Raw genomic sequence first — 22,960 nt, forward strand, 5'->3', positions numbered from 1 at the left:
AGGAACCGCTCGCTAAAAACACTTTTTTTTTTAATGAGTTTTAAGCACAGGGGAAAAATTGAACATTTGAAAAATCCGTAATTTAGTAAACCACCAAGAAAAGTAACATTGCAACAGTGCAGGCTACGAACCAATCACTGTAAATAGAACTGAAAACAAAAACAAGCCTTCTCTACCTTATGCGTCCGTCACTCGCTCTCTCTCTCGTGCCTGTGTGTGTATGCACGTGCGTCTCTCTTTTGCGAGCCTGGAGCGCCTGTGTGTGTGTCTCTCTAGCGCGCTCCTGTGTGTGTGCGCGCCTCTCTCTCCTGCGCCTGTGTGTGTGTGCGTGCGTCTCTCTTTTGCGAGCCTGGAGCGCCTGTGTGTGTGTCTCTCTAGCACGCTCCTGTGTGTGTGCGCGCCTCTCTCACGCATGCTCCTGTGTGTGTGCGCGGCTCTCTCTGTCTCGCGCTGCCTGTGTGTGTGCCTCTGTCTCTCGTGCTGCCTCTGTGTGTGTGTGTGTCGCGCTCTCTCGCTCTCACTCTTGCTCGCTGCATAGGAAATTCTCAGGGAGAGACTGAACATGTACAAACCGAAAGGGAACCTGGCTTGTTCGTATACCGAGTGTGTGGTCGTGAACCGAGGCAAAAGTTTGACAGACTTTTTGGTCATAAACCGAGTTGTACGTGTACCAAGATGTTCGTGAACCAAGGTTCCACTGTATCTGTAATGTATCCAGAAATGTATTAGATTGTGTGTTGTCTTCTTTAAACTCAGTACAATATAAGAATTTATAGTAGTCTCTAAATGTGTGCATTATATTTTTATGGTCAATGATTTTATATCCGTTCATGTTGGTGATTGCTGGGATTGCATTGCGAATTTCTTGCTTGTGGATTTGTTGAGCTAAGAGCTTGTTAGCTTTCTCTCTGTGTTCATAGTAATGATGCCCTGATTTAAAAATGAGTTGTTCAGTTTCTTTGGTTGTTAAGAGGTTGAGCTCTGAATGCAGAGCCTGCCTTTTCCTATGAAGAGCCTCACTTGGACACCTGGCATGTTCTTGATCTATTCTAGTACTTTCGCTGGTTAGCTCTGATACCTTCTTGGTTTCTAATTTATTTCTTTGTGAAAGATATGAAATAATCTCTACTCTTAAGAAGGCCTTTAGAGTTTCCCAGAGTATTCCTGCAGAGACCTCTGAGGATGTATTTGTCTCTAGGAAGAAACTGATTTGTTTTGATATAAATTCTGTACAGTTCTCGTCTGCTAATAGAAGTGGGTTAAGACGCCATCTGCGAGATGAGTGTGTGAGGCATAATGATTTTAGCTCCAAGATCAGAGGGGCATGGTCAGAAATAACAATAGCGTCATACTTGCAAGATTTAATCGCAGGCAAGAAATTATTATCTATAAAGAAATAATCAATTCTTGAGTAGCAGTGATGCACCGTTGTGTAGAAGGAATATGTTCTTGAGTTTGGGTTTAGAAACCTCCAGGGGTCTGATAAGTTGTGGTCAGTTAAAAACTGTGTAATTGTCTTTGCAGTGTTAAATGTTATCCCCCCTGTGACAGGAGACCTATCTAAGAGTGGATTTAAAACACAATTAAAGTCCCCAGCCATTATAATTTTATGAGTGTTCACATTGGGAATGGATGCAGATACGTTTTGCATGAATTCCCTATCATCGATATTGGGTGCATAAACATTTATCAAAATCACTTTACAGTTAAATAAATTGCCAATCGCATATCTCCCTTCAGGATCAGATACTACATCTGATGCTACAAATGAGACTGTTCTATGTATGAGAATTCCCACACCTCTAGTTTTCTTTGTAAAGCTGGAATGGAACATTTGGCCAGTCCAGTCTTTTTGAAGCCGGAATTGATCCTTGCTTAGTAAGCGGGTCTCCTGTAAAAATGCTATTTTAGCGTTTAGACCTGTTAAGTGACAGAATACTTTCTTTCTCTTTAATTCGTGATTCAGGCCTTTAACATTCCAGCTCACAAAGTTAACTGTCCCATCATGAAGACATTGATTCTGAATTTTTGATATCATTTTATAGTCTTAACTGGAAGTGAGACAACTTTAACCTTAATTTCTAATTTTCCCACGAGTTATTGCCATGCAGCCTATTGTTACGTTGGTAGTTATAATTATAAGGATTAAAAGGATAGATTACATATAGCTTGCTCTCTTTCTCTCAACCCAACCCCATGTTCTTTAAAAAAAAAAAACATTCTAGTTGTGGACTGGAACTCGACACAAGGGTTGTCAGGTGGCAGCGATGTCTGCTGTGCCACCTGTAATTTTTCATCTGTATCTGAAATTTCATTTGTGGTTATGAGGTAGTCCAACCAGTCCTGATTTGGCAAAATAAGTAGCTAGCAATAATATTAAATTACATGCACATTCAGGCAGAAGTGGAAAAAGTACAGAAACTTTTGGTTTAAGCAGGTTACTCATGAACAAGATTTTCTTACACCCGGGGTTCTGGAGTCATTGAAAAAAACTTTGAATTCCTACTCCAGCTTTAGTATCTGTCAAGTTTGGAATCTTTGCTTTTATAGGAGACATTATTTTTTTGATTAGTTTTTTCATTTATTCATGGTTAATCAAAATGAACACCCTCTTCTCCTATATTATATGGTGAATGAGGGTGCTAGTAAATGAAGAAGGGCATTAGCTGTGTGTATTAAGACTGCATAAAAGCTGTGGGTATGTGACCTTTTCACTCGCATGTAGGTTGAGAAATTATCTGTAATATGCAATAAAACTCCAGTAACAATTTAATTGTTTCCAATCTGAATCCCAAAAAATACATTATTTTTTATTGTATTAATTAATTAATTACATTATTATTAAGGTTTTGTATTATTTTGGAATGCATTATATTCAAAGTATATTGAGAAAAAGAAGCAGAGAGATATGCAAAAGGCAATCAAACATGTTCAGTACAGCATTGGGGGAGGAAGGGAAGTCAGAAATTTGGAGCAGCTTTTAGATTCAAATGGAAAAGAGAATTGTCGGAGCTATGTTTAATACTTCCTGGCAAACCCAAATTGTGTTTCAGAGAGATGTAAATACAATAGTAAATTATGCTGAACTTGTGTGTGAAGACATTCATTTATCTGTCTATTTGTAGCTAGTATAGGGTTTGTGAAACCTGCTCAAAACTTTGCTGACACAAATGTGAGATGTATTAGGTATGAAATCAAAATGTGAATAATGCTTTTTAAATGCAATGCATAATAAAGTGTAATCGTGAACAGTTTCTAATTCCCTACAGCTGTAAAATGTAAATGTTAATGTAAAATTGACAATATGAAATGTCTTTGGTCCGTGTAAGTTCATCACGAGCCCTGTCTTACTGCATGGGACAATTTCTATATCAACCCTAATTAAGCAAAAGTAAAACTTATTATGTCAAGCCAAACAAGCACTTTCTGTAAATGAAACTGTGTGATCATTTCAACCGCATGTTCCTACATTGCAGTTAATTTTGCAGTGGTTTACCTAAGGAAATCTTCAAAAGACCAGTGCGTCTTCATTCACCAACAAACCACACTCCTTGTTATTTTTCCAGCAAGCAGTCTAAAGCAGCCAACCAACTTCCTGTACTTTTTAAAGCAATTTAAAGGATAAGTTTGGATTTTTTTATCTCAAAGTTATTGCCTCACAATCATGATGTGTTTTAGTTTGTCATATAAACCTGCTTTCTAAAGTGAACCATATTTTATAAATTTTAAAAACTAACTAGCCTCACTGTTAAGGAAATCCTTAAAATTTACTCAATATATCCACTTTGAAGTAGCAAAGGTTTTGATTTAAGAAAACACATCTTCTTTGTTTCTGAGTCATGCTTGTGACAACAAAAGTAAAATGGAAATAATTCAATTTATCACAGATTCTTGGTAATATTTTCTTAAGTAAGGATACATGACTTGCTTGTTTCTGTGCTTGTAGCAACCATCCTGGGTGGAGTTACGACAACCTGTGGCATGCCATGCACACACTTAATTTGGAAAAAAAAATACACCGAAAATGTAAAAGGTAGAGTATGTGACAGAGCAAACTAAAGCACTACAAACTAATTATTGAAATGTTTAATGCAAGTTATTCAGACTCACTGACACTCACTAATACCAATCAGTCTGTAAAAGAACATGCAAACTCCATGTAGAACCTAGCACTGTCAAGTCAGGAAAGAAAGCTTTATGCTACCACTCTGCCTATTCTAAAGCATTTGTGCTAAATTTTACTAAATTTTCAGCTGATTAAACCAGGTGAACTGGCACTGCTTAAGTAACCCAAGTGTGTGTGTATGTATGTATGTATGCATGCATGTAGTGTGTGTGTGTGTGTGTGTGTGTGTGTATGTGATGGACTAATGGATGGATTATTATTACTGCATAGTGAAAAAAATATTTGAATAGGTTAATGGATGGTAGATACTGTGGACAACGTTCATGATGGTGACATTATTATTATTGTGCCTTTAATAGAAAAAATATGTAATGGAAGATTTTGAGTACATCATTTGTGATGATGATGTTGTGATCTGCATCTTGAGATTGCCCACATATTGCAAAATGACGTATTCATGTTTTTAAGAAGGAATAAACACAAAAAGCGACCATTTTTGTGAGATTGAACCGTTTTAAAATAAAAACAGTATCACACTTCACTTCTCTGCTCATCTTCCTTTGCAGCAACCTTTTAGGGTCAGGGGTGTGTATTCACCTGAAAGTCTTCCTCAAATCCCTGTACATGACATTGAATGTTGATGCTCAGATGTGAATTGCTGTCTCTGTCCAGTAGCAACTAGAGAATAATAACTGAAAAGTCACAAATTCGATCACTCACATTCTTTCACTATATGAAAGTTTATATTATTATTTTGCAAAAATTTTGCCTGCTTCCACTTATACGATAATGTATCTGTGTACATGCTATGTGTATTTTTGCATAGTCCCAGGCCTGTCCAAATTATAGGACTATCAACCTATGAATGAGCCTTGTATATTATAGATTTAGCTTTTCCCTTTTATTCCTTCATGCAAAAAATACTAAAACAATTTGCTTGGCATACCTTAATATTACATTTTGTTATGGAGTTAAAATATATCAGAATTAATGGAACTCTTGTATTTTTTTTTGCTAGGCTTATATAAAACTGGACAAGTATAAAGAAGCAATTGATGATTGTGAATGGGCCCTAAAGGTAAGTTTCCTAAAGGAGGAAACCCACGCAGACACGGGGAGAACATGCAAACTCCACGCAGGGAGGACCCGGGAAGCGAACCCAGGTCCCCAGGACTCCCAACTGCGAGGCAACAGCACTACCCACTGCGCCACCGTGCCACCCTTCTGTATGTATATATATATATATATATATATATATATTTGCAGTTGGAGATCCACAAAGGGAGAAAAAACGAATCACGTATCATAAAATAGTTTTATTCCTGAGCTTTCAACCCCTATCAGGGGTCTTCATCAGAGGATAATGCTTAGACTTACAAGAATCAAAGGCAATATATAGCAACACATTCAGGGGGGGGGGGTGGGTGGAGGTGACTAAGTCCGTATGATCAAAAGGGGGGGGGGGGGTTTATCGTTAAATTAAAGTGCATATGTCCTTCTTAAGTTGGCATATGCTGGGTTTATGTCCAAGTGTCTGTTGATGGCATTTTCATCTGATAGCCAAGACTCGGCCAACTCTCTGGCGCTTTTTGTACTGGCCTTAAATTTTACTTTCACGTTGTCCCAGTTGAATGTGTGTCCTGTCGATTTAGTATGTGCATATATCAAAGATAGTGCGTCCTTTCTTCTGACAGCGTTGCGATGTTCCTGTACACGTGTTGAAATTCTTTTTGACGTTTGTCCTATGTATACAGCTGAGCAAGAATTGCATGGAATACTATAAACTGCGTTTCGTGTTTCGGCTGTCGATTTCTTGTTTTTAGCATTAAACAGGACCATGCGCAGATTGTTGGTGGGTTTATGTGCTATTTTGATGCCCCACTTGGTCAGGGTGCATGCCGTGCCTTCTGACACATTATGGTGGTACGGGAGTGAATGCCAGGTGGGGTGGGGGTTCTGATTTACGTCGCTTGTATGCTGATTCCTTTGGCGCCTGCTGTGTAGACTCCAATTAATGAATGTTTTTGACTATCCGTTCGAGGTGAAAAGTTGAAACAGATAGCGTCTCTCATTAATTTTTGTTTCCTTGGTATTACAATGCGTGTGGACTCGTTTAAATAGGGTTTTCACGCAGCTCCGTTTATGAGATACCGGGTGATTGCTGGTGAAGTGTAGAATCTTGTCTGCGTGGCATTGTTTGCGGTAAACACTTGTGGTCAGGATGGCGTCACTATTTCTTTTGATGTAAATGTCCAGGAAATTGATGTGTCGATTATTTTCTTTTTCCATTGTGAACTGGATTGCAGGGAATATTGTGTTAATATGATTGAAGAATTCATTCAGCTGGTTCTTTCTTAATATGACGAATGTGTCGTCTACATAGCGTATCCAAATTTTGGGTGTAATCTGGGATAAAGCTATGTTTTCAAATCGTTGCATTACCAGTTCAGCTAGGAGTCCCGATAACGGTGATCCCATTGGCATGCCTTCTTTCTCTGTGTAATACTTGCCGTTGAAATGAAAGTGCGTTTTTTGGCAAAGTGATATTAGGTGTATTAAGTCTTTGATGGACAGTTTGGTTCTTGTCTCTATGGTGGGGTCACTATCCAGTTTCATTAATAATGTTTCTGTGGCCAGTTGGGTCGGGATCATGGTGTATAGCGATATAACATCAAACGAGACCATGATCTCGTCCTCGGCGATGGATACGTCATTCAAGCGCTGTAATGCCGACTCCGCGCTGTTGACAGAATAATCCGAGTCGTCCGTTAAATGTTTAAGTAGTTGGAAAAGTCTTTTTGACAAGTTGTATGATGGTCCGCCTATTAGGCTAACCACTGGTCTGTATTTTAGTGGTGTTTTGTGTATTTTTGGGAGTCCATAAAATTCCGGGCAGTTAGCATCATTGGATTTCATTTTGTGAAAGTTCTGTACATCTAGGCGGTTACCATTTCGAAGTTTTGTCAGAGTATAGTTTATTTTATTCTGTGTGGTTTTTGTTGGGTCGTTATTTAGCTGTTGATAAGTATTAGTGTCCGAAAGCATTTCTTCTATGGCTGTGGTGTATTGTTCTCTGTCTAGGATAACAGTTGCACCTCCTTTGTCAGCTGGTGTAATAATAATGCTGTTGTCATTCCGTAAAGATCTTAAAGCTTTCTGTTCACTTGCCAGAATACGTGTGGTTGGTTGTCTTGTGTGTAGCTGGCTAGCGACGTTGCATCTTATTTCTTGTGCCTGTTCTGTTGGTATTTTTTCAGTTGCTAAGATATGTTCTAACGAACCGAGGAAGTTCATGTTAGATGCGTCCTTATAATTGCATTTTAGAATATTGTGTTCTGTGGTGGAGAGCCGTCTTTTGGATAGGTTGTGTATATATATATATATATATATATATATATATATATATATATATATATATATATATATATATATATATAATAATAATAAAAGGCAAAGCCCTGACTGACTCACTCACTCACTCACTCACTGACTGACTGACTCATCACTAATTCTCCAACTTCCCGTGTAGGTGGAATGCTGAAATTTGGCAGGCTCATTCCTTACAGCTTACTTACAAAAGTTAGGCAGGTTTCATTTCGAAATTCAAAGCGTAATGGTCATAACTGGAACATATTTTTTGTCCATACACTGTAATGGAGGAGGCGGAGTCACGTATCGCGTCATCACGCCTCCTACGTAATCACGTGAACTAAAAACAAGGAAGACATTTACAGCACGAGTCACACGCGGGAACGAAGGTAAATGATGTTAATTTTTGACTGTCTTTTAATACTGTGTGAGCATACATATTAACACATGTGCAATTAAACGTGTGCATTTACGGGGTGATTTCTCAGGCTTAAAAGCTCGCCTTTTACTAAAAAGGTAAATGCAAAACTATTTTCAATCAGTTTATTGAAACGCTCCCGTTAAGGATTGCAATAACATATTCGCGAGATAAAAGAACGAAGTAGGGGGAAATGGAGGAACAGCCGCAAACAGCGAAGAGCAAAAAATTAATTAAACAATTGAGAACGGAGCGAGTTAAGCATACAAGCATGTTCATAAGGGAAACAAAGCACGGTGTAAAACGTAAGTTTAAATTAAGTTTATAGAAACGCTCCCGCTGCGGATTGCAATAACATATTCGCGAGATAAAAGTTTAATGAGAACACACGAGGTATAAACGAAGCACACGCCGTGGCGCAACGTTAGGGGCAACAGTTTCAACCATTCTATGATCTGCTTCTTGCAACTGAAAGACGGCACATGGCGGATGTTAGCCGACTTGCTCACCGCAACGTTAGGGGCTTCAACTATGGCGCTGACGCAACATCTCAGTGCCAACACTTTGCAGACTGTACTTAAAAGACACGCCCTCCTCACTGGACAGTTAAAAACACCAATCAAACTAACGATGACATCAAGTATTACCCAATCAAAAGTAGGAAAGGAGGCATCTTCATAAAATGCGTGTGGGATGATTTGCATGAGACGCTGCTTTAAAAAAAAAATTATAAAAAAAATATGGGATAAATCCCGTCCAGTATTGATTCAAAACGGGACGCGCAATTTCATTCTCAAACGCGGCACGATTCCGTATTTTAAAGGACGGGTGGCAACCCTACAGTGCCAGGTAACCACCCATACAATCAGATTGTGATTCAGACTAGGAATGCAATGAATGTCATTACCCCGATCTACATACAAGGCGAAAGTCTTGCAACATTCAAAGATGATGGTTTGGGATAATTACTACTTATTAAGTACAACATTGAACATAAAAGAGCTTATGAAGCCTTGAACCGAAAAAAGCAAGATCTTAGAGATCGTAAAAAAAAAAAGGAGGTAATGTCGTTTTACTCGCTGTAGATTTTAGTCAAACATTACCAGTTATTCCACGAGGGAGACCAGCAGATGAACTCAACGCGTGTTTCAAATCCATGCTTCTCCCACGGTCGGTTATATGTCGCGTGTTCTCGGGTAGGTACACCAAAAAATGTATACATTTAAGCATGTAATGGGCAAAGAAAAAATGACGTATACCCGAAGGCACTGCAGTAGTACTCAATATAACTTCTTAAATGTTAATGTTTTACTGTTTAATAATTTATACGCTTCTTATATATTGTTCAAATTCTTTTATCAAAATACCAGTGACAGCGCAATGCACGATAACATGGAGTGAATACACCATACGCATTTGCCCACGGCCGCCCTGGTGTGCGCAGATAGGAGTTGATTCTAAAATAAAATAAACATAAAAAGAGTAATACATTCATCACCCATAAAGCGGATAGCAGACGTGACGTATTATATGTGTACCACATTTGAAGTCAATACGTGAAACGGTTTGCAAGCTACATGTGATTTAAAATCCTGGACAGACCAACGAAAAGCCACGGTAGCAAATTATACAAGAAGATTTTACTGTTTAATAATTTATATTTATATGAAATGTGCTTCTTATATATTACTTCATATTCTCATATGATAATGATGTTAATGTTGTTTATATTGATTTCTATGTTATTGTAAGTGCATCTATGTGTGTATATGTATGTATGTATGTGTATATATATATATATATATATAAAAAATATATGTGTATATGTATATATATCTGTATATGTGTGTGTATATGTGTATATGTATATATATATGACAGCAACACTCATAACAATGACAACACAATTACATTGACAATCATGTTACGTTATTTTTAAAATGTTTCCTTTACTTTTTCATAACCTCTTTAACACACTACTTCTCCGCTGCGAAGCGCGGGTATTTTGCTAGTATATATATATATATATATATATATATATATTTGTAGCTAGGGAGAAAGTGAATTACGTATCTTAAATTGGATAGGGTGTAGAAAGCTCAGGAATAAAAAACTATTTTAAAGTATGTGATTCATTTTCTCCCTTTGTGGATTACTAGCTATAAATATGCAAGCCGTATATAGTAAAATGACACAAAGAACACAGGTTGATGACTTGGTAACCCAGTATAATCTGACAGTTTCCTGTGGGAATCAACATGAAATTAGTTGTGGCGATGTCTTTACAGACACAAGTCCAAACAGAACTGAAGTAGAAAACTGGTTGGGCAGTTTATGATGAAAAAGCGGAGATGATGTCAGTGATTAAAGGGCAGTCAATCACCCAGTCTGCAGAGGAGAAAGAAAGAAAGGATTAGAAAACAGTGCTAATCCGATTGTGTGGGTGGTTACCTACCAGATAACGCTTGTGGTTGGTCTGCAAGTTGGCAAACATCCTCCACAGTGCCCTCCTCAGTTGTCGAGAATAGAATGCTGTATAGTTTTACTGTCAAATAATGCAAAGAGTACTCGACACGTGTTTTGCCCTAATTCGGGGCTCATCAGGCGTACACACTCACTGCACCCCCACTCGGGGATCGAACCTCAGACGTCGGCGTCAGAGGCGAAGTCTCTTTACATTGCGCCACGGTGTGTGGTTCGTTTATTTGACAGCATGTAGATCGGGGTAATTGCATTCATGACATTTGTAGTCTGAATCACAATCTGATTGTATGGGTGGTTACCTACCAGGTAACGCTTGTGTTTGGTCTGCAAGTTGGCAAACATCCGCCATGGTTCCCTCTTCAGTTGCGAGAAGCAGATCATAGAATGCTGCATAGTTTTACTGTCAAATAATGCAAAGAGTAGGTAACACGTGGTAGGTAACCACCCATACAGTCAGATTGTGATTCAGACTACGAATGTCATGAATGTAATTACCCCGATCTACATGCTGTCAAATAAATGAACCACACGCCATGGCGCAACATAAAGAGGCTTCGCCTCCGATGCTGACATCCGAGGTTCGATCCCCGAGAGGGGGTGCAGTGAGTGTGTACGCCTGATGAGCCCAGATTTAGGGCGAAACACGTGTCGCATACTCTTTGCATTATTTGACAGTAAAACTATGCAATATATTTATTTATATATATATATATATATATATATATATATATATATATATATATATATATATATATATATATATAGTTACCGCTGCCACTGGGGGACATGGCGGCCCATCGGAAACCTCCCTTAAACAGTTTTTTAAAGGAAAAGAAACACTAGTTTAGTACCTCTTTGTGGGATTAGCTCCCGGCTCGCTGGCTTGTACTTGCTCCTCGCGCGGGGCTACAAACATTCAAAAGATAGAGCCGTGGCCATCCTGAGCTCTCTCACTGTCCTGTCTCTTTTCCCCCAGACTTCCTTCGCTCCAGCCGTTGCCACCATATCGCTGGATACCTTTGATGAAGAAGACTTTGTGTTCTTCTGAGCAGAAGTCGGGGCCGATGTGTCACGTTTGACTGCTGTTTCTTGTGAGGCCGGGTCGCCACTCTATTACTGTTCTGCCAGTTAGTCTCTTAGAGTTTCTACTCCTTGAACTCTCCTGTGCAATTTTGTTACCCAAGCTTGACAATATATATATATAATATACAGTATATATATATATATATATATATATATATATATGTATATACAGTAATCCCTCGCTATATCGCGCTTCAGCTTTTGCGGCTTCACTCTTATCGCAGATTTTATATATAAGCATATTTAAATATATATCGCAGATTTTTTGCTGGTTCGCAGATTTCTGCGGACAATGGGTCTTTTAATTTCTGGTACATGCTTCCTCAGTTGGTTTGCCCAGTTGATTTCATACAAGGGACGCTATTGGCAGATGGCTGAGAAGCTACCCAACCAGAGCGCGTATTACGTATTAAATAAAACTCCTCAAATATATTGTGAGCACGGGGGCTGTTCGCACCCCTAGAGGATACGGCCGCTCCTCAAAAAACGCTGAAAGATTACCTTCACATTGCTCCCTTCCGTGCAGCTGCTTTGTCAAGCGACATGCTTCCCGCACGGTGCTTCGCACACTTAAAAAGCTAGAACGCCACGTATTGATTTTTGATTGTTTGTTTTTCTCTGTCTCTCTCACTCTCTCTGACATTCTCTGCTCCTGGCGGAGGGGGTGTGAGCAGAGGGGCTGTTCACACACTGGCCTAGATGATACTACGCTCCTCTAAAAAATGCTGAAAGACTACCTTCACATTGCTCCCTTCCTTGCAGCTGCTTTGTCCGGCGGTGCTTCGCATACTTAAAAGCCAAAGAGCCCTATTGATTTTTGATTGTTTGTTTTTTTCTCTCTGTCTCTCTTTGACATTCTCTGCTCCTGACGCGCACTCCTTTGAAGAGGAAGATATGTTTGCATTCTTTTAATTGTGAGACGGAACTGTCATCTCTGTCTTGTCATGGAGTACAGTTTAAACTTTTGAAAAAGAGACAAATGTTTGTTTGCAGTGTTTGAATAAAGTTCCTGTCTCTCTACAACCTCCTGTGTTTCTGTGCAAATCTGTGACCCAAGCATGACAATATAAAAATAACCATATAAACATATGGTTTCTACTTCGCGGATTTTCACCTTTTACGGGGGGTTCTGGAACACAACCCCCGCGATCGAGGAGGGATTACTGTGTATATATATATATATATATATATATATATATATATATACAGTATATATAACACCAGTACAAGTTTGAAAGTGATGAGCATTTATCGATCGCATCCCAGCTAAAATCCAATTAATCTAGCTGTGTGAGACGCCTTAACTTTTCTTCTCGCACTCAAATTTGTTCATCTCTTTTACACTGCTTGTCTCTGCTTCAGTGTTACGGCCCCGAAGAACGCTGCTTTTTGTCTCTCCTTCCCCTCTACTAGATTACATCTTGCCTGAAGAAGGGGCCTGAGTTGCCTCGAAAGCTTGCATATTGTAATCTTTTTAGTTAGCCAATAAAAGGTGTCATTTTGCTTGGCTTTTCTCTACATTCATAATGGCTAACACGGTACAACACCCTAGTACTACAGATATCAGCACTTGGAAATTTGATGTTGCACTTTTTAAATTTGATATGATTGCTTAAATGCTAATATACAGTGCACCTGGAAAGTATTCACAGCGCATCACTTTTTCCACATTTTTTTATGTTACAGCCTTATTCCAAAATGGATTAAATTCATTTTTTTCCTCAGAATTCTACGCACAACACCCCATAATGACAATGTGAAAAAAGTTTACTTGAGGTTTTTGCAAATTTTTAAAAAATAAAAAAACTGAGAAATCCCATGTACATAAGTATTCACAGCCTTTGCTCAATACTTTGTCAATGCATCTTTGGCTGCAATTACAGCCTCAAGTCTTTTTGAATATAATTCCATAAGCGTGGCACACCTATCCTTGGCCAGTTCCTCCCATTCCTCTTTGCAGCACCTCTCAAGCTCCATCAGGTTGGATGGGAAGCATCAGTGCACAGCCATTTTAAGATCTTTCCAGAGATGTTCAATCGGATTCAAGTCTGGGCTCTGGCTGGACCACTCAAGGACATTCACAGAGTTGTCCTGAAGCCACTTCTTTGATATCTTGGCTGTGTGCTTAGGGTCGTTGTCCTGCTGAAAGATGAACCGTCGCCCCAGTCTGAGGTCAAGAGCGCTCTGGAGCAGGTTTTCATCCAGGATGTCTCTGTACATTGCTGCAGTCGTCTTTCCCTTTATCCTGACTAGTTTCCCAGTCCCTGCCGCTGAAAAACATCCCCACAGCATGATGCTGCCACCACCATGCTTCACTGTAGGGATGGTATTGGCCTGGTGATGAGCGGTGCCTAGTTTCCTCCAAACGTGATGCCTGGCATTCACACCAAAGAGTTCAATCTTTGTCTCATCAGACCAGAGAATTTTCTTTCTCATGGTCTGAGAGTTCTTCAGGTGCCTTTTGGCAAACTCCAGGTGGGCTGCTATGTGCCTTTTATTAAGGAGTGGCTTCCGTCTGGCCACTCTACCATACAGGCCTGATTGGTGGCTTCCTGCAGAGATGGTTGTCCTTCTGGAAGGTTCTCCTCTCTCCACAGAGGACCTCTGGAGCTCTGACAGAGTGATCATCGGGTTCTTGGTCACCTCCCTGACTAAGGCCCTTCTCCCCCGATCGCTCAGTTTAGATGGCCGGCCAGCTCTAGGAAGAGTCCTGGTGGTTTCGAACTTCTTCCACTTACAGATGATGGAGGCCACTGTGCTCATTGGGACCTTCAAAGCAGCAGAAATTTTTCTGTAACCTTCCCCAGATTTGTGCCTCGAGACAATCCTGTCTCGAAGGTCTACAGACAATTCCTTTGACTTCATGCTTGGTTTGTGCTCTGACATGAACTGTCAACTGTGGGACCTTATATAGACAGGTGTGTGCCTTTGCAAATCATGTCCAATCAACTGAATTTACCACAGGTGGACTCCAATTAAGCTGCAGAAACATCTCAAGGATGATCAGGGGAAACAGGATGCACCTGAGCTCAATTTTGAGCTTCATGGCAAAGGCTGTGAATACTTATGTACATGTGCTTTCTCAATTTTTTTATTTTTAATAAATTTGCAAAAACCTCAAGTAAACTTTTTTCACATTGTCATTATGGAGTGTTGTGTGTAGAATTCTGAGGCAAAAAATGAATTTAATCCATTTTGGAATAAGACTGTAACATAACAAAATGTGGAAAAAGTGATGTGCTGTGAATACTTCCGGATGCACTGTATACACATTTTAAACTCTCACATCATCTTTTGTCATTTTAATATTACTTTTATGAAATATATCAGACTTTTAAAATTTGATATCATGCTTTTAAAATTTGATATTGTGCTTTTGAAATCTGATATCAAGTTTGATGATGTTCAAAACCTCCATGTCAAATTTCAAATATGTGATATCAAATTTTATAAAAAGGAAAATGGATTAAAAGTTAAAACGGCCTGCCATAATATATTAGCATTTAAGCTCTCATTTTTGAAATTGTTTAAAAAGCACAGTATCAAATTTCAAAACCGTGATATCCAGTTTTATAAACTTTTTCAAATTTTAAAAGCTTGATATCAAATTTAAAACCGACGATATCAGCGTTGTAACTGCTGATATCAAAGAAAATGGATTAAATGTTAAAATGGCCTGCCATAACCTTACACCCTTTCTTCCCACACTGAGACAAAGGAGAACAGAATCTGATTGCAGAGAGCAGTAATGAAATGCTGGCATCGCACTTTTGCACATATTTACAGCTATTTGATAAGTATGAAATAAACCATCATAAAACTATCCCTCTGACAGTTAAGCTAACCTGAGCAATTGAAAGCAGTAGGAAGTAATGTAAGTAATGTGAAATATGTGTTTACTTCTAAAAGCATAATGCTTATAGTAGTTTCTAAATTGAGGATATTAGAATATTATTTATAAAGAATATGATTTATTCCCAAGTTAATACTGTTAACTAAATATGTCTCACTTTTCTCATGCAGTGCAATGAGAAGTGCATAAAGGCATTTGTACATATGGGAAGAGCTAATCTTGCTCTGAAAAATTTTGAAGAGGTATGTCTGTTGTTGCTTTTATTTTTTCCCCAAACTATGTAAAATTTTTAAATTCTTATTTTCATGTATTTCACTGTATAGTCAATATTTTACTACTGCATACTGTATTGTGTGTATGTTTTAAGCTTTAAAATTACCAATCAAAATAACATAACCTTAATACGAATATTATTAGGGTAGAATGATGGAAAGCAGATTCTTTTATGGCAAATTTAGGCATGTAGCTGGGTCAAAAAATTCACTAATAATAAGTTTAACCATCAATGTTTTCAGGTCAAATCCAGCTAGTTTACCATTTTTATGTAGCATCTGCCATCTTGACAACATGCAGAATACCTATTAATGAGGTCACCTGTTTTTAAAAATGTCATAGCTGATAAAGGTGTAAACTCTTTGTTTTAAATAATATACACGTATACATAACAATTAATTAGTATTAATAAATATCTTAATTTTATCAAGCTGTATTATGCAAGTTTAATACTAAAGCATGCCCATGCAAATTATACATTTCACATTTCAACTTACCTGTTTATTTTAAACTAGTCTTTTTAATTAAGAGTCCTTTTAGAAGCTGTTTGTACAATGATGTAATTACAAATTATATATTTCCAAACTGTGTTACTTGTAACCTTGTTTCATTTAGAATTTTGCTCAAAACTGCTTTAAAGTTAGCCTTTAATATTGTGAAGGAGGGACATACTAGTTGACAACAGAAATCTAACAATATTGGAATTACAGAAGTTTCCCCACCACTCTTATCAAGATGCCATAACATCTGTATTCTATGCTGGACTATCCCTGAGTCATCATACATTTTTCATGAAAATATGAACAGCTATTTTTGAGTGATGCAGGAACAAACATGCATAAATGCAAACAGACACCAAGTCAGATATTATTTACAAAGTCTGCTGTAAATTTAATGTTAGAAGAATTACTGTGTTTAGACTAAATACAGTCTGTAATCTCAATTCATTATGAATTTTAATTCAGCTGTGGGGTTATAATTATAGGTTAGCAGAGTACAGAGAAACGTTGCCCCGTTGTGAAGGAGTTGTACTGTTCAGTGATTCAGCATGCAACCCCAAATTTCAGTAAATAACTCGAGAGGGAATATGACAGCAACTGGAGACACTTGGTTCCATAAAAAGCAAGTGCGAAGTTCGCGCAGGAGACCGTCAATTTCCGACGAGACAGTCGCGAAGGTTGAGGAAAACATGCGTAAAGATCTGCGGTTGGAATTTCATCACCCACCAACCCTATAGTCCGGACTTGACACCCAGTGACTACCACCTGTTCCCTAAGTTGAAAGAGCATTTGTCCGGAAGGCGATTCTGCTCCAACGAAGAGGTGAAAGATGAGGTTCAACGCTTCCTGAAGGACATGGCGGCGAGCTGGCATGACATGGGCATTCTAAAGCTACCACAGCGTCTACAAAAATGCATCAACTGAAATGGCGATTATAACAAATTAAAACAAATAAGTCTTTAACCTTTAAAATGATGTAAACATTATAGAAAATAAACGGTTGTTTGTATTTCTAAAAAAACAGGAGACCTTACTTTTGGGATTGCCCTCGTATCTGGAGCGGCTCCTAAAATCGCACTGTAATACATTTAAAATTAAAATGAGAAAAAAATTCTTACTCAAACCAAGAAATACATTTCAAACTCATACACTACCAGTTTTAGAACACCTCAGTTTTTCTTCAAATGTAATCAGTTGAAATGCAATGAATGACGTGGTGAATAGGTAAACAGTAAACAACCACAAGTTGTAATTTAACGTTTAGGTTAGTAGAAAATTAAAAAATAAATAAATATCAGAATATTAGAAATGGTCCTTCTTCAGGGGACAACTAATCGGTTACAGCTTGCAGATGCTCTGCAGCAATTAAAATAAATTAAGCCTTGTATGTTGAAGCAAACAATTTACAATGTATTTTCGGTTAAATTCTATACTTTATTTCCAGAGCCAAAACTAATTCCTCAAAAGATTAATTATACAACTAAAAAGAAAAATGTTTTTGCATTAATATTTGTTTTTTTCTACTATATAAATAGGCTCGCAGTTGCTATGCAAAAGTGGCACAAATTGACTCCAAGCAAGAACTTCTTGTTAAAGGTAAGATTTATTTAACTTATGTGATGTGCATGCTCTTTTCTTCTTTGTTCCTCTTTTATTTTCTTGTTGTCTGTGTGTGGGTATGTGTATGTATATATATATATATTGTGGAATATGGCCGGCCGTTCATCCCGGCCAATACCCCCAAGCCTCCAGGTGGAGCCCTGCCTGCAACATAGAGGTGCCCCGAGTTCCAGCAGGGCATCATGGACAATGGATTTTTTCATCACAGCCCTGCTGGATACCATGGGAACCTCCAGGGGATGCTGCAGGAAGGCCCAGAGACTTTTGCTTCACCTATAACCCAGAAGTGTGTATTAGTCACGGCGACAGAGCGAATGACTCACTTCCGGGTTGAAGAAAAGGAGTTTTTTAACTGACCCAGAAGTGTTAACAATCACATGGACAGAGAGAAACACTTCCGGGTCAAGGACTATAAAAGGACTATGGGAAATCCCAGACGTCGAGCTGAGTTGGGTGGAAGGGTAGCAATGCGTCTGGGAGTGGAGGATTGATTAGTGATTGATTATTGTTTATTTATATAAGTATTGTGGAGTGTAGGGTGCTTTGTGCACTGTTTATTGATAAAATAAAGTCATATTGGACTTTTATCTGGTGTCTGGCGTCTCGAACAAGGGTTCAAGGGAGTGATAGGGCCCTTGATCTGTTACAATATACATATATCTATATATATATATATATATCTATATATATGTATATCTATATATATATATATATATATATATATATACTGTATATATATCTATATATATCTATATCTATATATATATATATATATATATATATATATATCTATATCTACATCTACATCTACATCTACATCTACATATATATATATATATATATATATATATATATATATATATATATATATATATATATATATATAATAAAGTGTTCACATTATGTGTGTTTGTGTGTATGTCAACATTTAAGGGACACATTTTCTGAAAAATTAAAACGTGATTGTATTTAAGACAAAATGGCCCAGAAAAATGGGAAAGAAGACAAACATAATGACAATTTGTAAAGGGTATATTAAAAAGAAAAGACATCATGCTGCAAGACAGAAATAATATTCAGCAAAAAATTTAAATATGTTAGATGACACAACTTTCAAACTTTTGTAGACAAATCATTTTATTTTATGAGCAAAGAATGTCTGTCTGCTGTAGTTTAAGTACTAGAAGATGAGCAGCGCGGATTAAAGAATGAATACATTTATTTATAAATGAAAATGTCTAATGGAGTAAATTAACTGTTAGTAGTATAACACACAAAAGTATTTTACCCACCAGATAATGTAATGCTAGCACATTTCATATTTGTCTAGAGCAAAAGAATATAAAAGAAATACTTTTTTATTGTACTATATTTTAGGTGTATTTAATTGCCATTCTTTCTGTTTATTATTGTAGCATTGTGAGAGCTACAGACACACACATACGCACACACACACACACACGCACCCACACACACACATATATATATATATATAATATATATTGTGACATATGGGGGGGCGCTATCGCTCCCTTGAACCCTCGGACACCACGCCAGACACCAGATAAAATCCAAAATATTGATTTTATTACAATAATTCAGTGCACAAAGCACCTCCACCTCCACTATACTTCAATAAAGCAATAACACCAATACTAAACACAATAATCAATCATCCTCCACTCTCCCAGATGCGTTGCCACCCTTCCACCCAGCTCAGCTCGATGTCTGGGATTTCCCACAGTCCTTTTATAGTCCTTGACCCGGAAGTGTTTTGGTCTCTCTGTCCATGTGATTAGGAACACTTCCGGGTCATATAAAAACTCTTCTTCTTCATCCCGGAAGCACGTCATTCCTCTTGTCCTTGTGACTCGGACGTACTTCCGGGGCGTAGGGCAAATAGTCGCTGCTCCTCCCTGCAGCACCTTCTAGCGGCCCCTGTGGCATCCAGCAGGGTTGTAAAGGAAAACTCCAATGTCCATAATTCCCTGCTGGCATTCGGGGCACCTCCATGCTGCAGGGAGGGCTCCACCTGGCGGCCTTGGGGTATTGGACGGGATGAAAGGCCGGCCATATCTCACAATATATATGATATATATATAATCTTACATATAAACATTTACGCGTGGAAGTGTGTGTGTCTGTCTGTCCTGCCCGGAAGAGCGAGGTTATAGCATGACACTCAAAGAAGTCAACTCTGTCGCCAAAGTGAAACCACCAACAAAAGAGGAACTCACTTAGCTGCTAATACACAAGCAAGGCGAGCACATTGGCAAAACAAAACTTCAGAGGAGAGATGAACTGGCTTAGCCATTGATAGACAACTGAGGTGAGCATGTCGGCAAAACGAAACCACTGAGGAAAGTGAACCTCGCTCACCCGCTAATGCACAACTAATGCGATTGATTGATTGAAGTGCCAGAATATATAATATATATAGTGGCAGAAGACAAGGGACCTTGCCCCACCGGGACACCTGGAGAAGGGAAGGACCGGGAGTGGGGCAATATCTTCCCTGGGGCACAAGAGGGCAGGCCCCCTGGATTACATCAGGGTCACGGATGGAGAGCTTGGAAGCACAACCTAGTTGGGGTCCGTGGCTACTGCCAGGGGGCACCTGGACGATCCCGGAGCCCTGGATGGTAGCACTTCCGCCACACCAAGAAGTGCTCCCGGAAGAGGAACTGACTGCACCTGGAGTGCTTCTGGGTGCCCATTCAGCACTTCCGCCACACCAGGAAGTGCTGCGGGAAGTTCATCGGGGGGCACTTGTAGCACATGGAATAGCTGGAGTCGGTGGAAGAGGACAGAGCTTGCGAGGAGTGGAGTAGAGGCGGCAATAAAGAGAGAAGAAGAGAAAGGACTGTGAGCTTTACTAGTGATTTATGCATTGTTTGGTGCGTTCTGAGTAAGCAGAACCATAGATACAGTCTGTGATAATGTGTACCTGAAGTGTACTTAAATCTGTTCTCATTTGTTACCTTTTTGAGGTTCCATTACAGAATTCTTCATTTAAGATTTTTTTTTTGGTGATCTGTTTTCAATGAATGGATTGAGTGAATTGAATTAATTGTTGTCAAAGATTCAAAGTAGAACTCCTCCACAAAAAAACAATAATCTTCCCATAAAATGACAAAAATAGTACGATAAAACAATACAAATATACAATATAAAAACATAGGTACAATGTACATATACATATAGTGTAGTGTGGTGTACCAGGAACACTTAATGAACTGATTGAGTGCATTTATAGTTTTTGGGATGAAAATGTTTCTGAGCGTCGACGTCTGTGCATGAAAGACGCTTTAGGATTTGTCAGATGAGAGAAGTTCAAATAGACTAGATGCTAGTGTCTTTCCTGAGGCAGCGTGTGCTATAGGTGTCCTCCAGGGCTGGTAGCTGCACACTGACAATCCTCTGTACTCTCAACACAGCCTGTTGTAGATCTTTCTGATCAGCAGCTATGCAGCTGAGATACCACATGCAAGTGTAGTAGGTTAAAATACTCTCTGTGATGCAGCGGTAGTAGGTCAGCAGCACCTGTCAAGGGAGGCCAGCTTTTTTCAACATTCTTAAGAAAAACAGCTGTTTCTGTGCCTTCTTCAGCAGTGCCATGGTGACAGCTGTCCATGAAAGGTACCTGGTGATATACAGTATATCCCGAGGAACCTAAAGCTTAATACACACTCCACCCTGTCCCCTTTGGTGAAAATTGGAGAATAATTCTCATCACATAATCTTCTGAAATTGATAATGAGCTCCTTGGTCTTCCCTGTGTTGAGGGATAGGATGTTCACTGAGCACCATCTAACCACATTTTTCACCTCTGCTCTGTAGGCTGATTAGTCATTATTGGAAATTAGGGCAATCACTGTTGTGTCATCTGTAAATTTTTTGATGGTATTGGTGTTATAGGCATCTACACAATCATGAGTGAACAGGGAGTAGAGGATAGGGCTCAGTACATAGCCTTGTGGTGTGTCTGTGTTCAGGGTTATGGTGGCAGAGAAATGGGGGCCCTGCTGTACCACCTTATGGTTCTCCAGCAGGAAGCGGAGGATCCAATTACATAATGGAATACTGAGGCCCAACTGGTACAGTTTAGGATGAGTTGGGAGGGAACAACAGTAGTGAAGCAGAGCTATAGTCTACAAATGAGATGAGTCAGGGCTGTGTGCAGAGCTAGAGAGATAGCATCCTCTGTAGCTCTATTTGCTCTGTAAGCAAAGTGATATGAGTCCAGGGAGGTTAGGGATGTTGGCTTTAACGTAAGATAGAACCAGTCTTTCAAAGCACTTCATTATTATTGATGTCAGAGCGACTGGACGATAGTCCCTCATATTACTGATGTAGGCACTATAATGGCTGACATAAGGCATGCAGGGACCATTTCCAATGTCTTGGAGAGATTAAAGATATTTGTAAATACCTCAGCAAGCTGCCCAGCACACTTTCTAAGAATCGTCCTGAAATTCCATCCAGTCCAGCAGCTTTATGTGGACCCTGTGCAGCGTGCACCATACATCATACATGTACAGTTTGAAGGTGGGAGACTTGGCATCCTCTGCGGCTGTAATATTTGTAGGTGAAGTAGAGTTGCTAGATTCAAAGTGGGCAAAAAATGTGTTGGGATCATTGGCCAATGTAACATCACTGTGGGGAGAGACACGGCTGCCTTTGTGGTCAGTAATAGCTCAAATGTATATTCTTGTATGTGTGGAAGACAAATGTTTATATAGAATAAAACATTCTTTTGACAGATACATTCACTTCATGCACTTACCCACCATCAGTTCCTTGACTGTTTGATACAAGAGATATGTAGTAGTTGGCTGGAAGCTTGTAAACAAAAATTATTTGACCTTCAGTAGTAAAATCCTTTTAGAGCATACTGATTACTTCAACAGAGAATAATAACTAAAGTAATGCATTTGTTATATCATAAGACAGAGATACATATACAAAGGAAATAGCTTGATATACAGTACAAACATATAAAAGGCAAAGTCTGTCCTTTTGTTCCATTGTGATTGCATATAAAGGTACAGTAAATGCCCTGTTAATTTGGTGGGCTGGCTCACCTTGTACTCTTATTTAAAACATTATGAAACAGCAATTCTTTCACCTACTATTCTCTGTCTTTCTCTCGATTTCTGTCTTTCCATTCAATTATCAGATGCAATTTTATACAATCGACTTTTAGTTTTCCACTGTGTCTTACGTTTTCAGGT

General features: G+C 38.8%; 1 protein-coding gene across 2 annotated transcripts in view; it reads left to right on the plus strand.

Moving 5' to 3' along the window:
- ttc12 (tetratricopeptide repeat domain 12) overlaps positions 1–22,960 on the plus strand; it is a 122,485-nt gene that overhangs the window by 44,228 nt on the left and 55,297 nt on the right. Inside the window, exons 6-8 of one of the 2 annotated variants that reach the window (XM_051931877.1) lie at positions 5,145–5,204; positions 15,504–15,575; positions 17,642–17,702. In XM_051931877.1, coding sequence (XP_051787837.1) covers positions 5,145–5,204; positions 15,504–15,575; positions 17,642–17,702 — 193 coding nt within the window. The remainder of the gene's footprint in view (positions 1–5,144; positions 5,205–15,503; positions 15,576–17,641; positions 17,703–22,960) is intronic. The other variant, XM_051931878.1, reaches the window with a different exon arrangement.

Source organism: Erpetoichthys calabaricus, chromosome 9, assembly GCF_900747795.2.
Source record: "Erpetoichthys calabaricus chromosome 9, fErpCal1.3, whole genome shotgun sequence".
Lineage (NCBI taxonomy): Eukaryota > Metazoa > Chordata > Cladistia > Polypteriformes > Polypteridae > Erpetoichthys > Erpetoichthys calabaricus.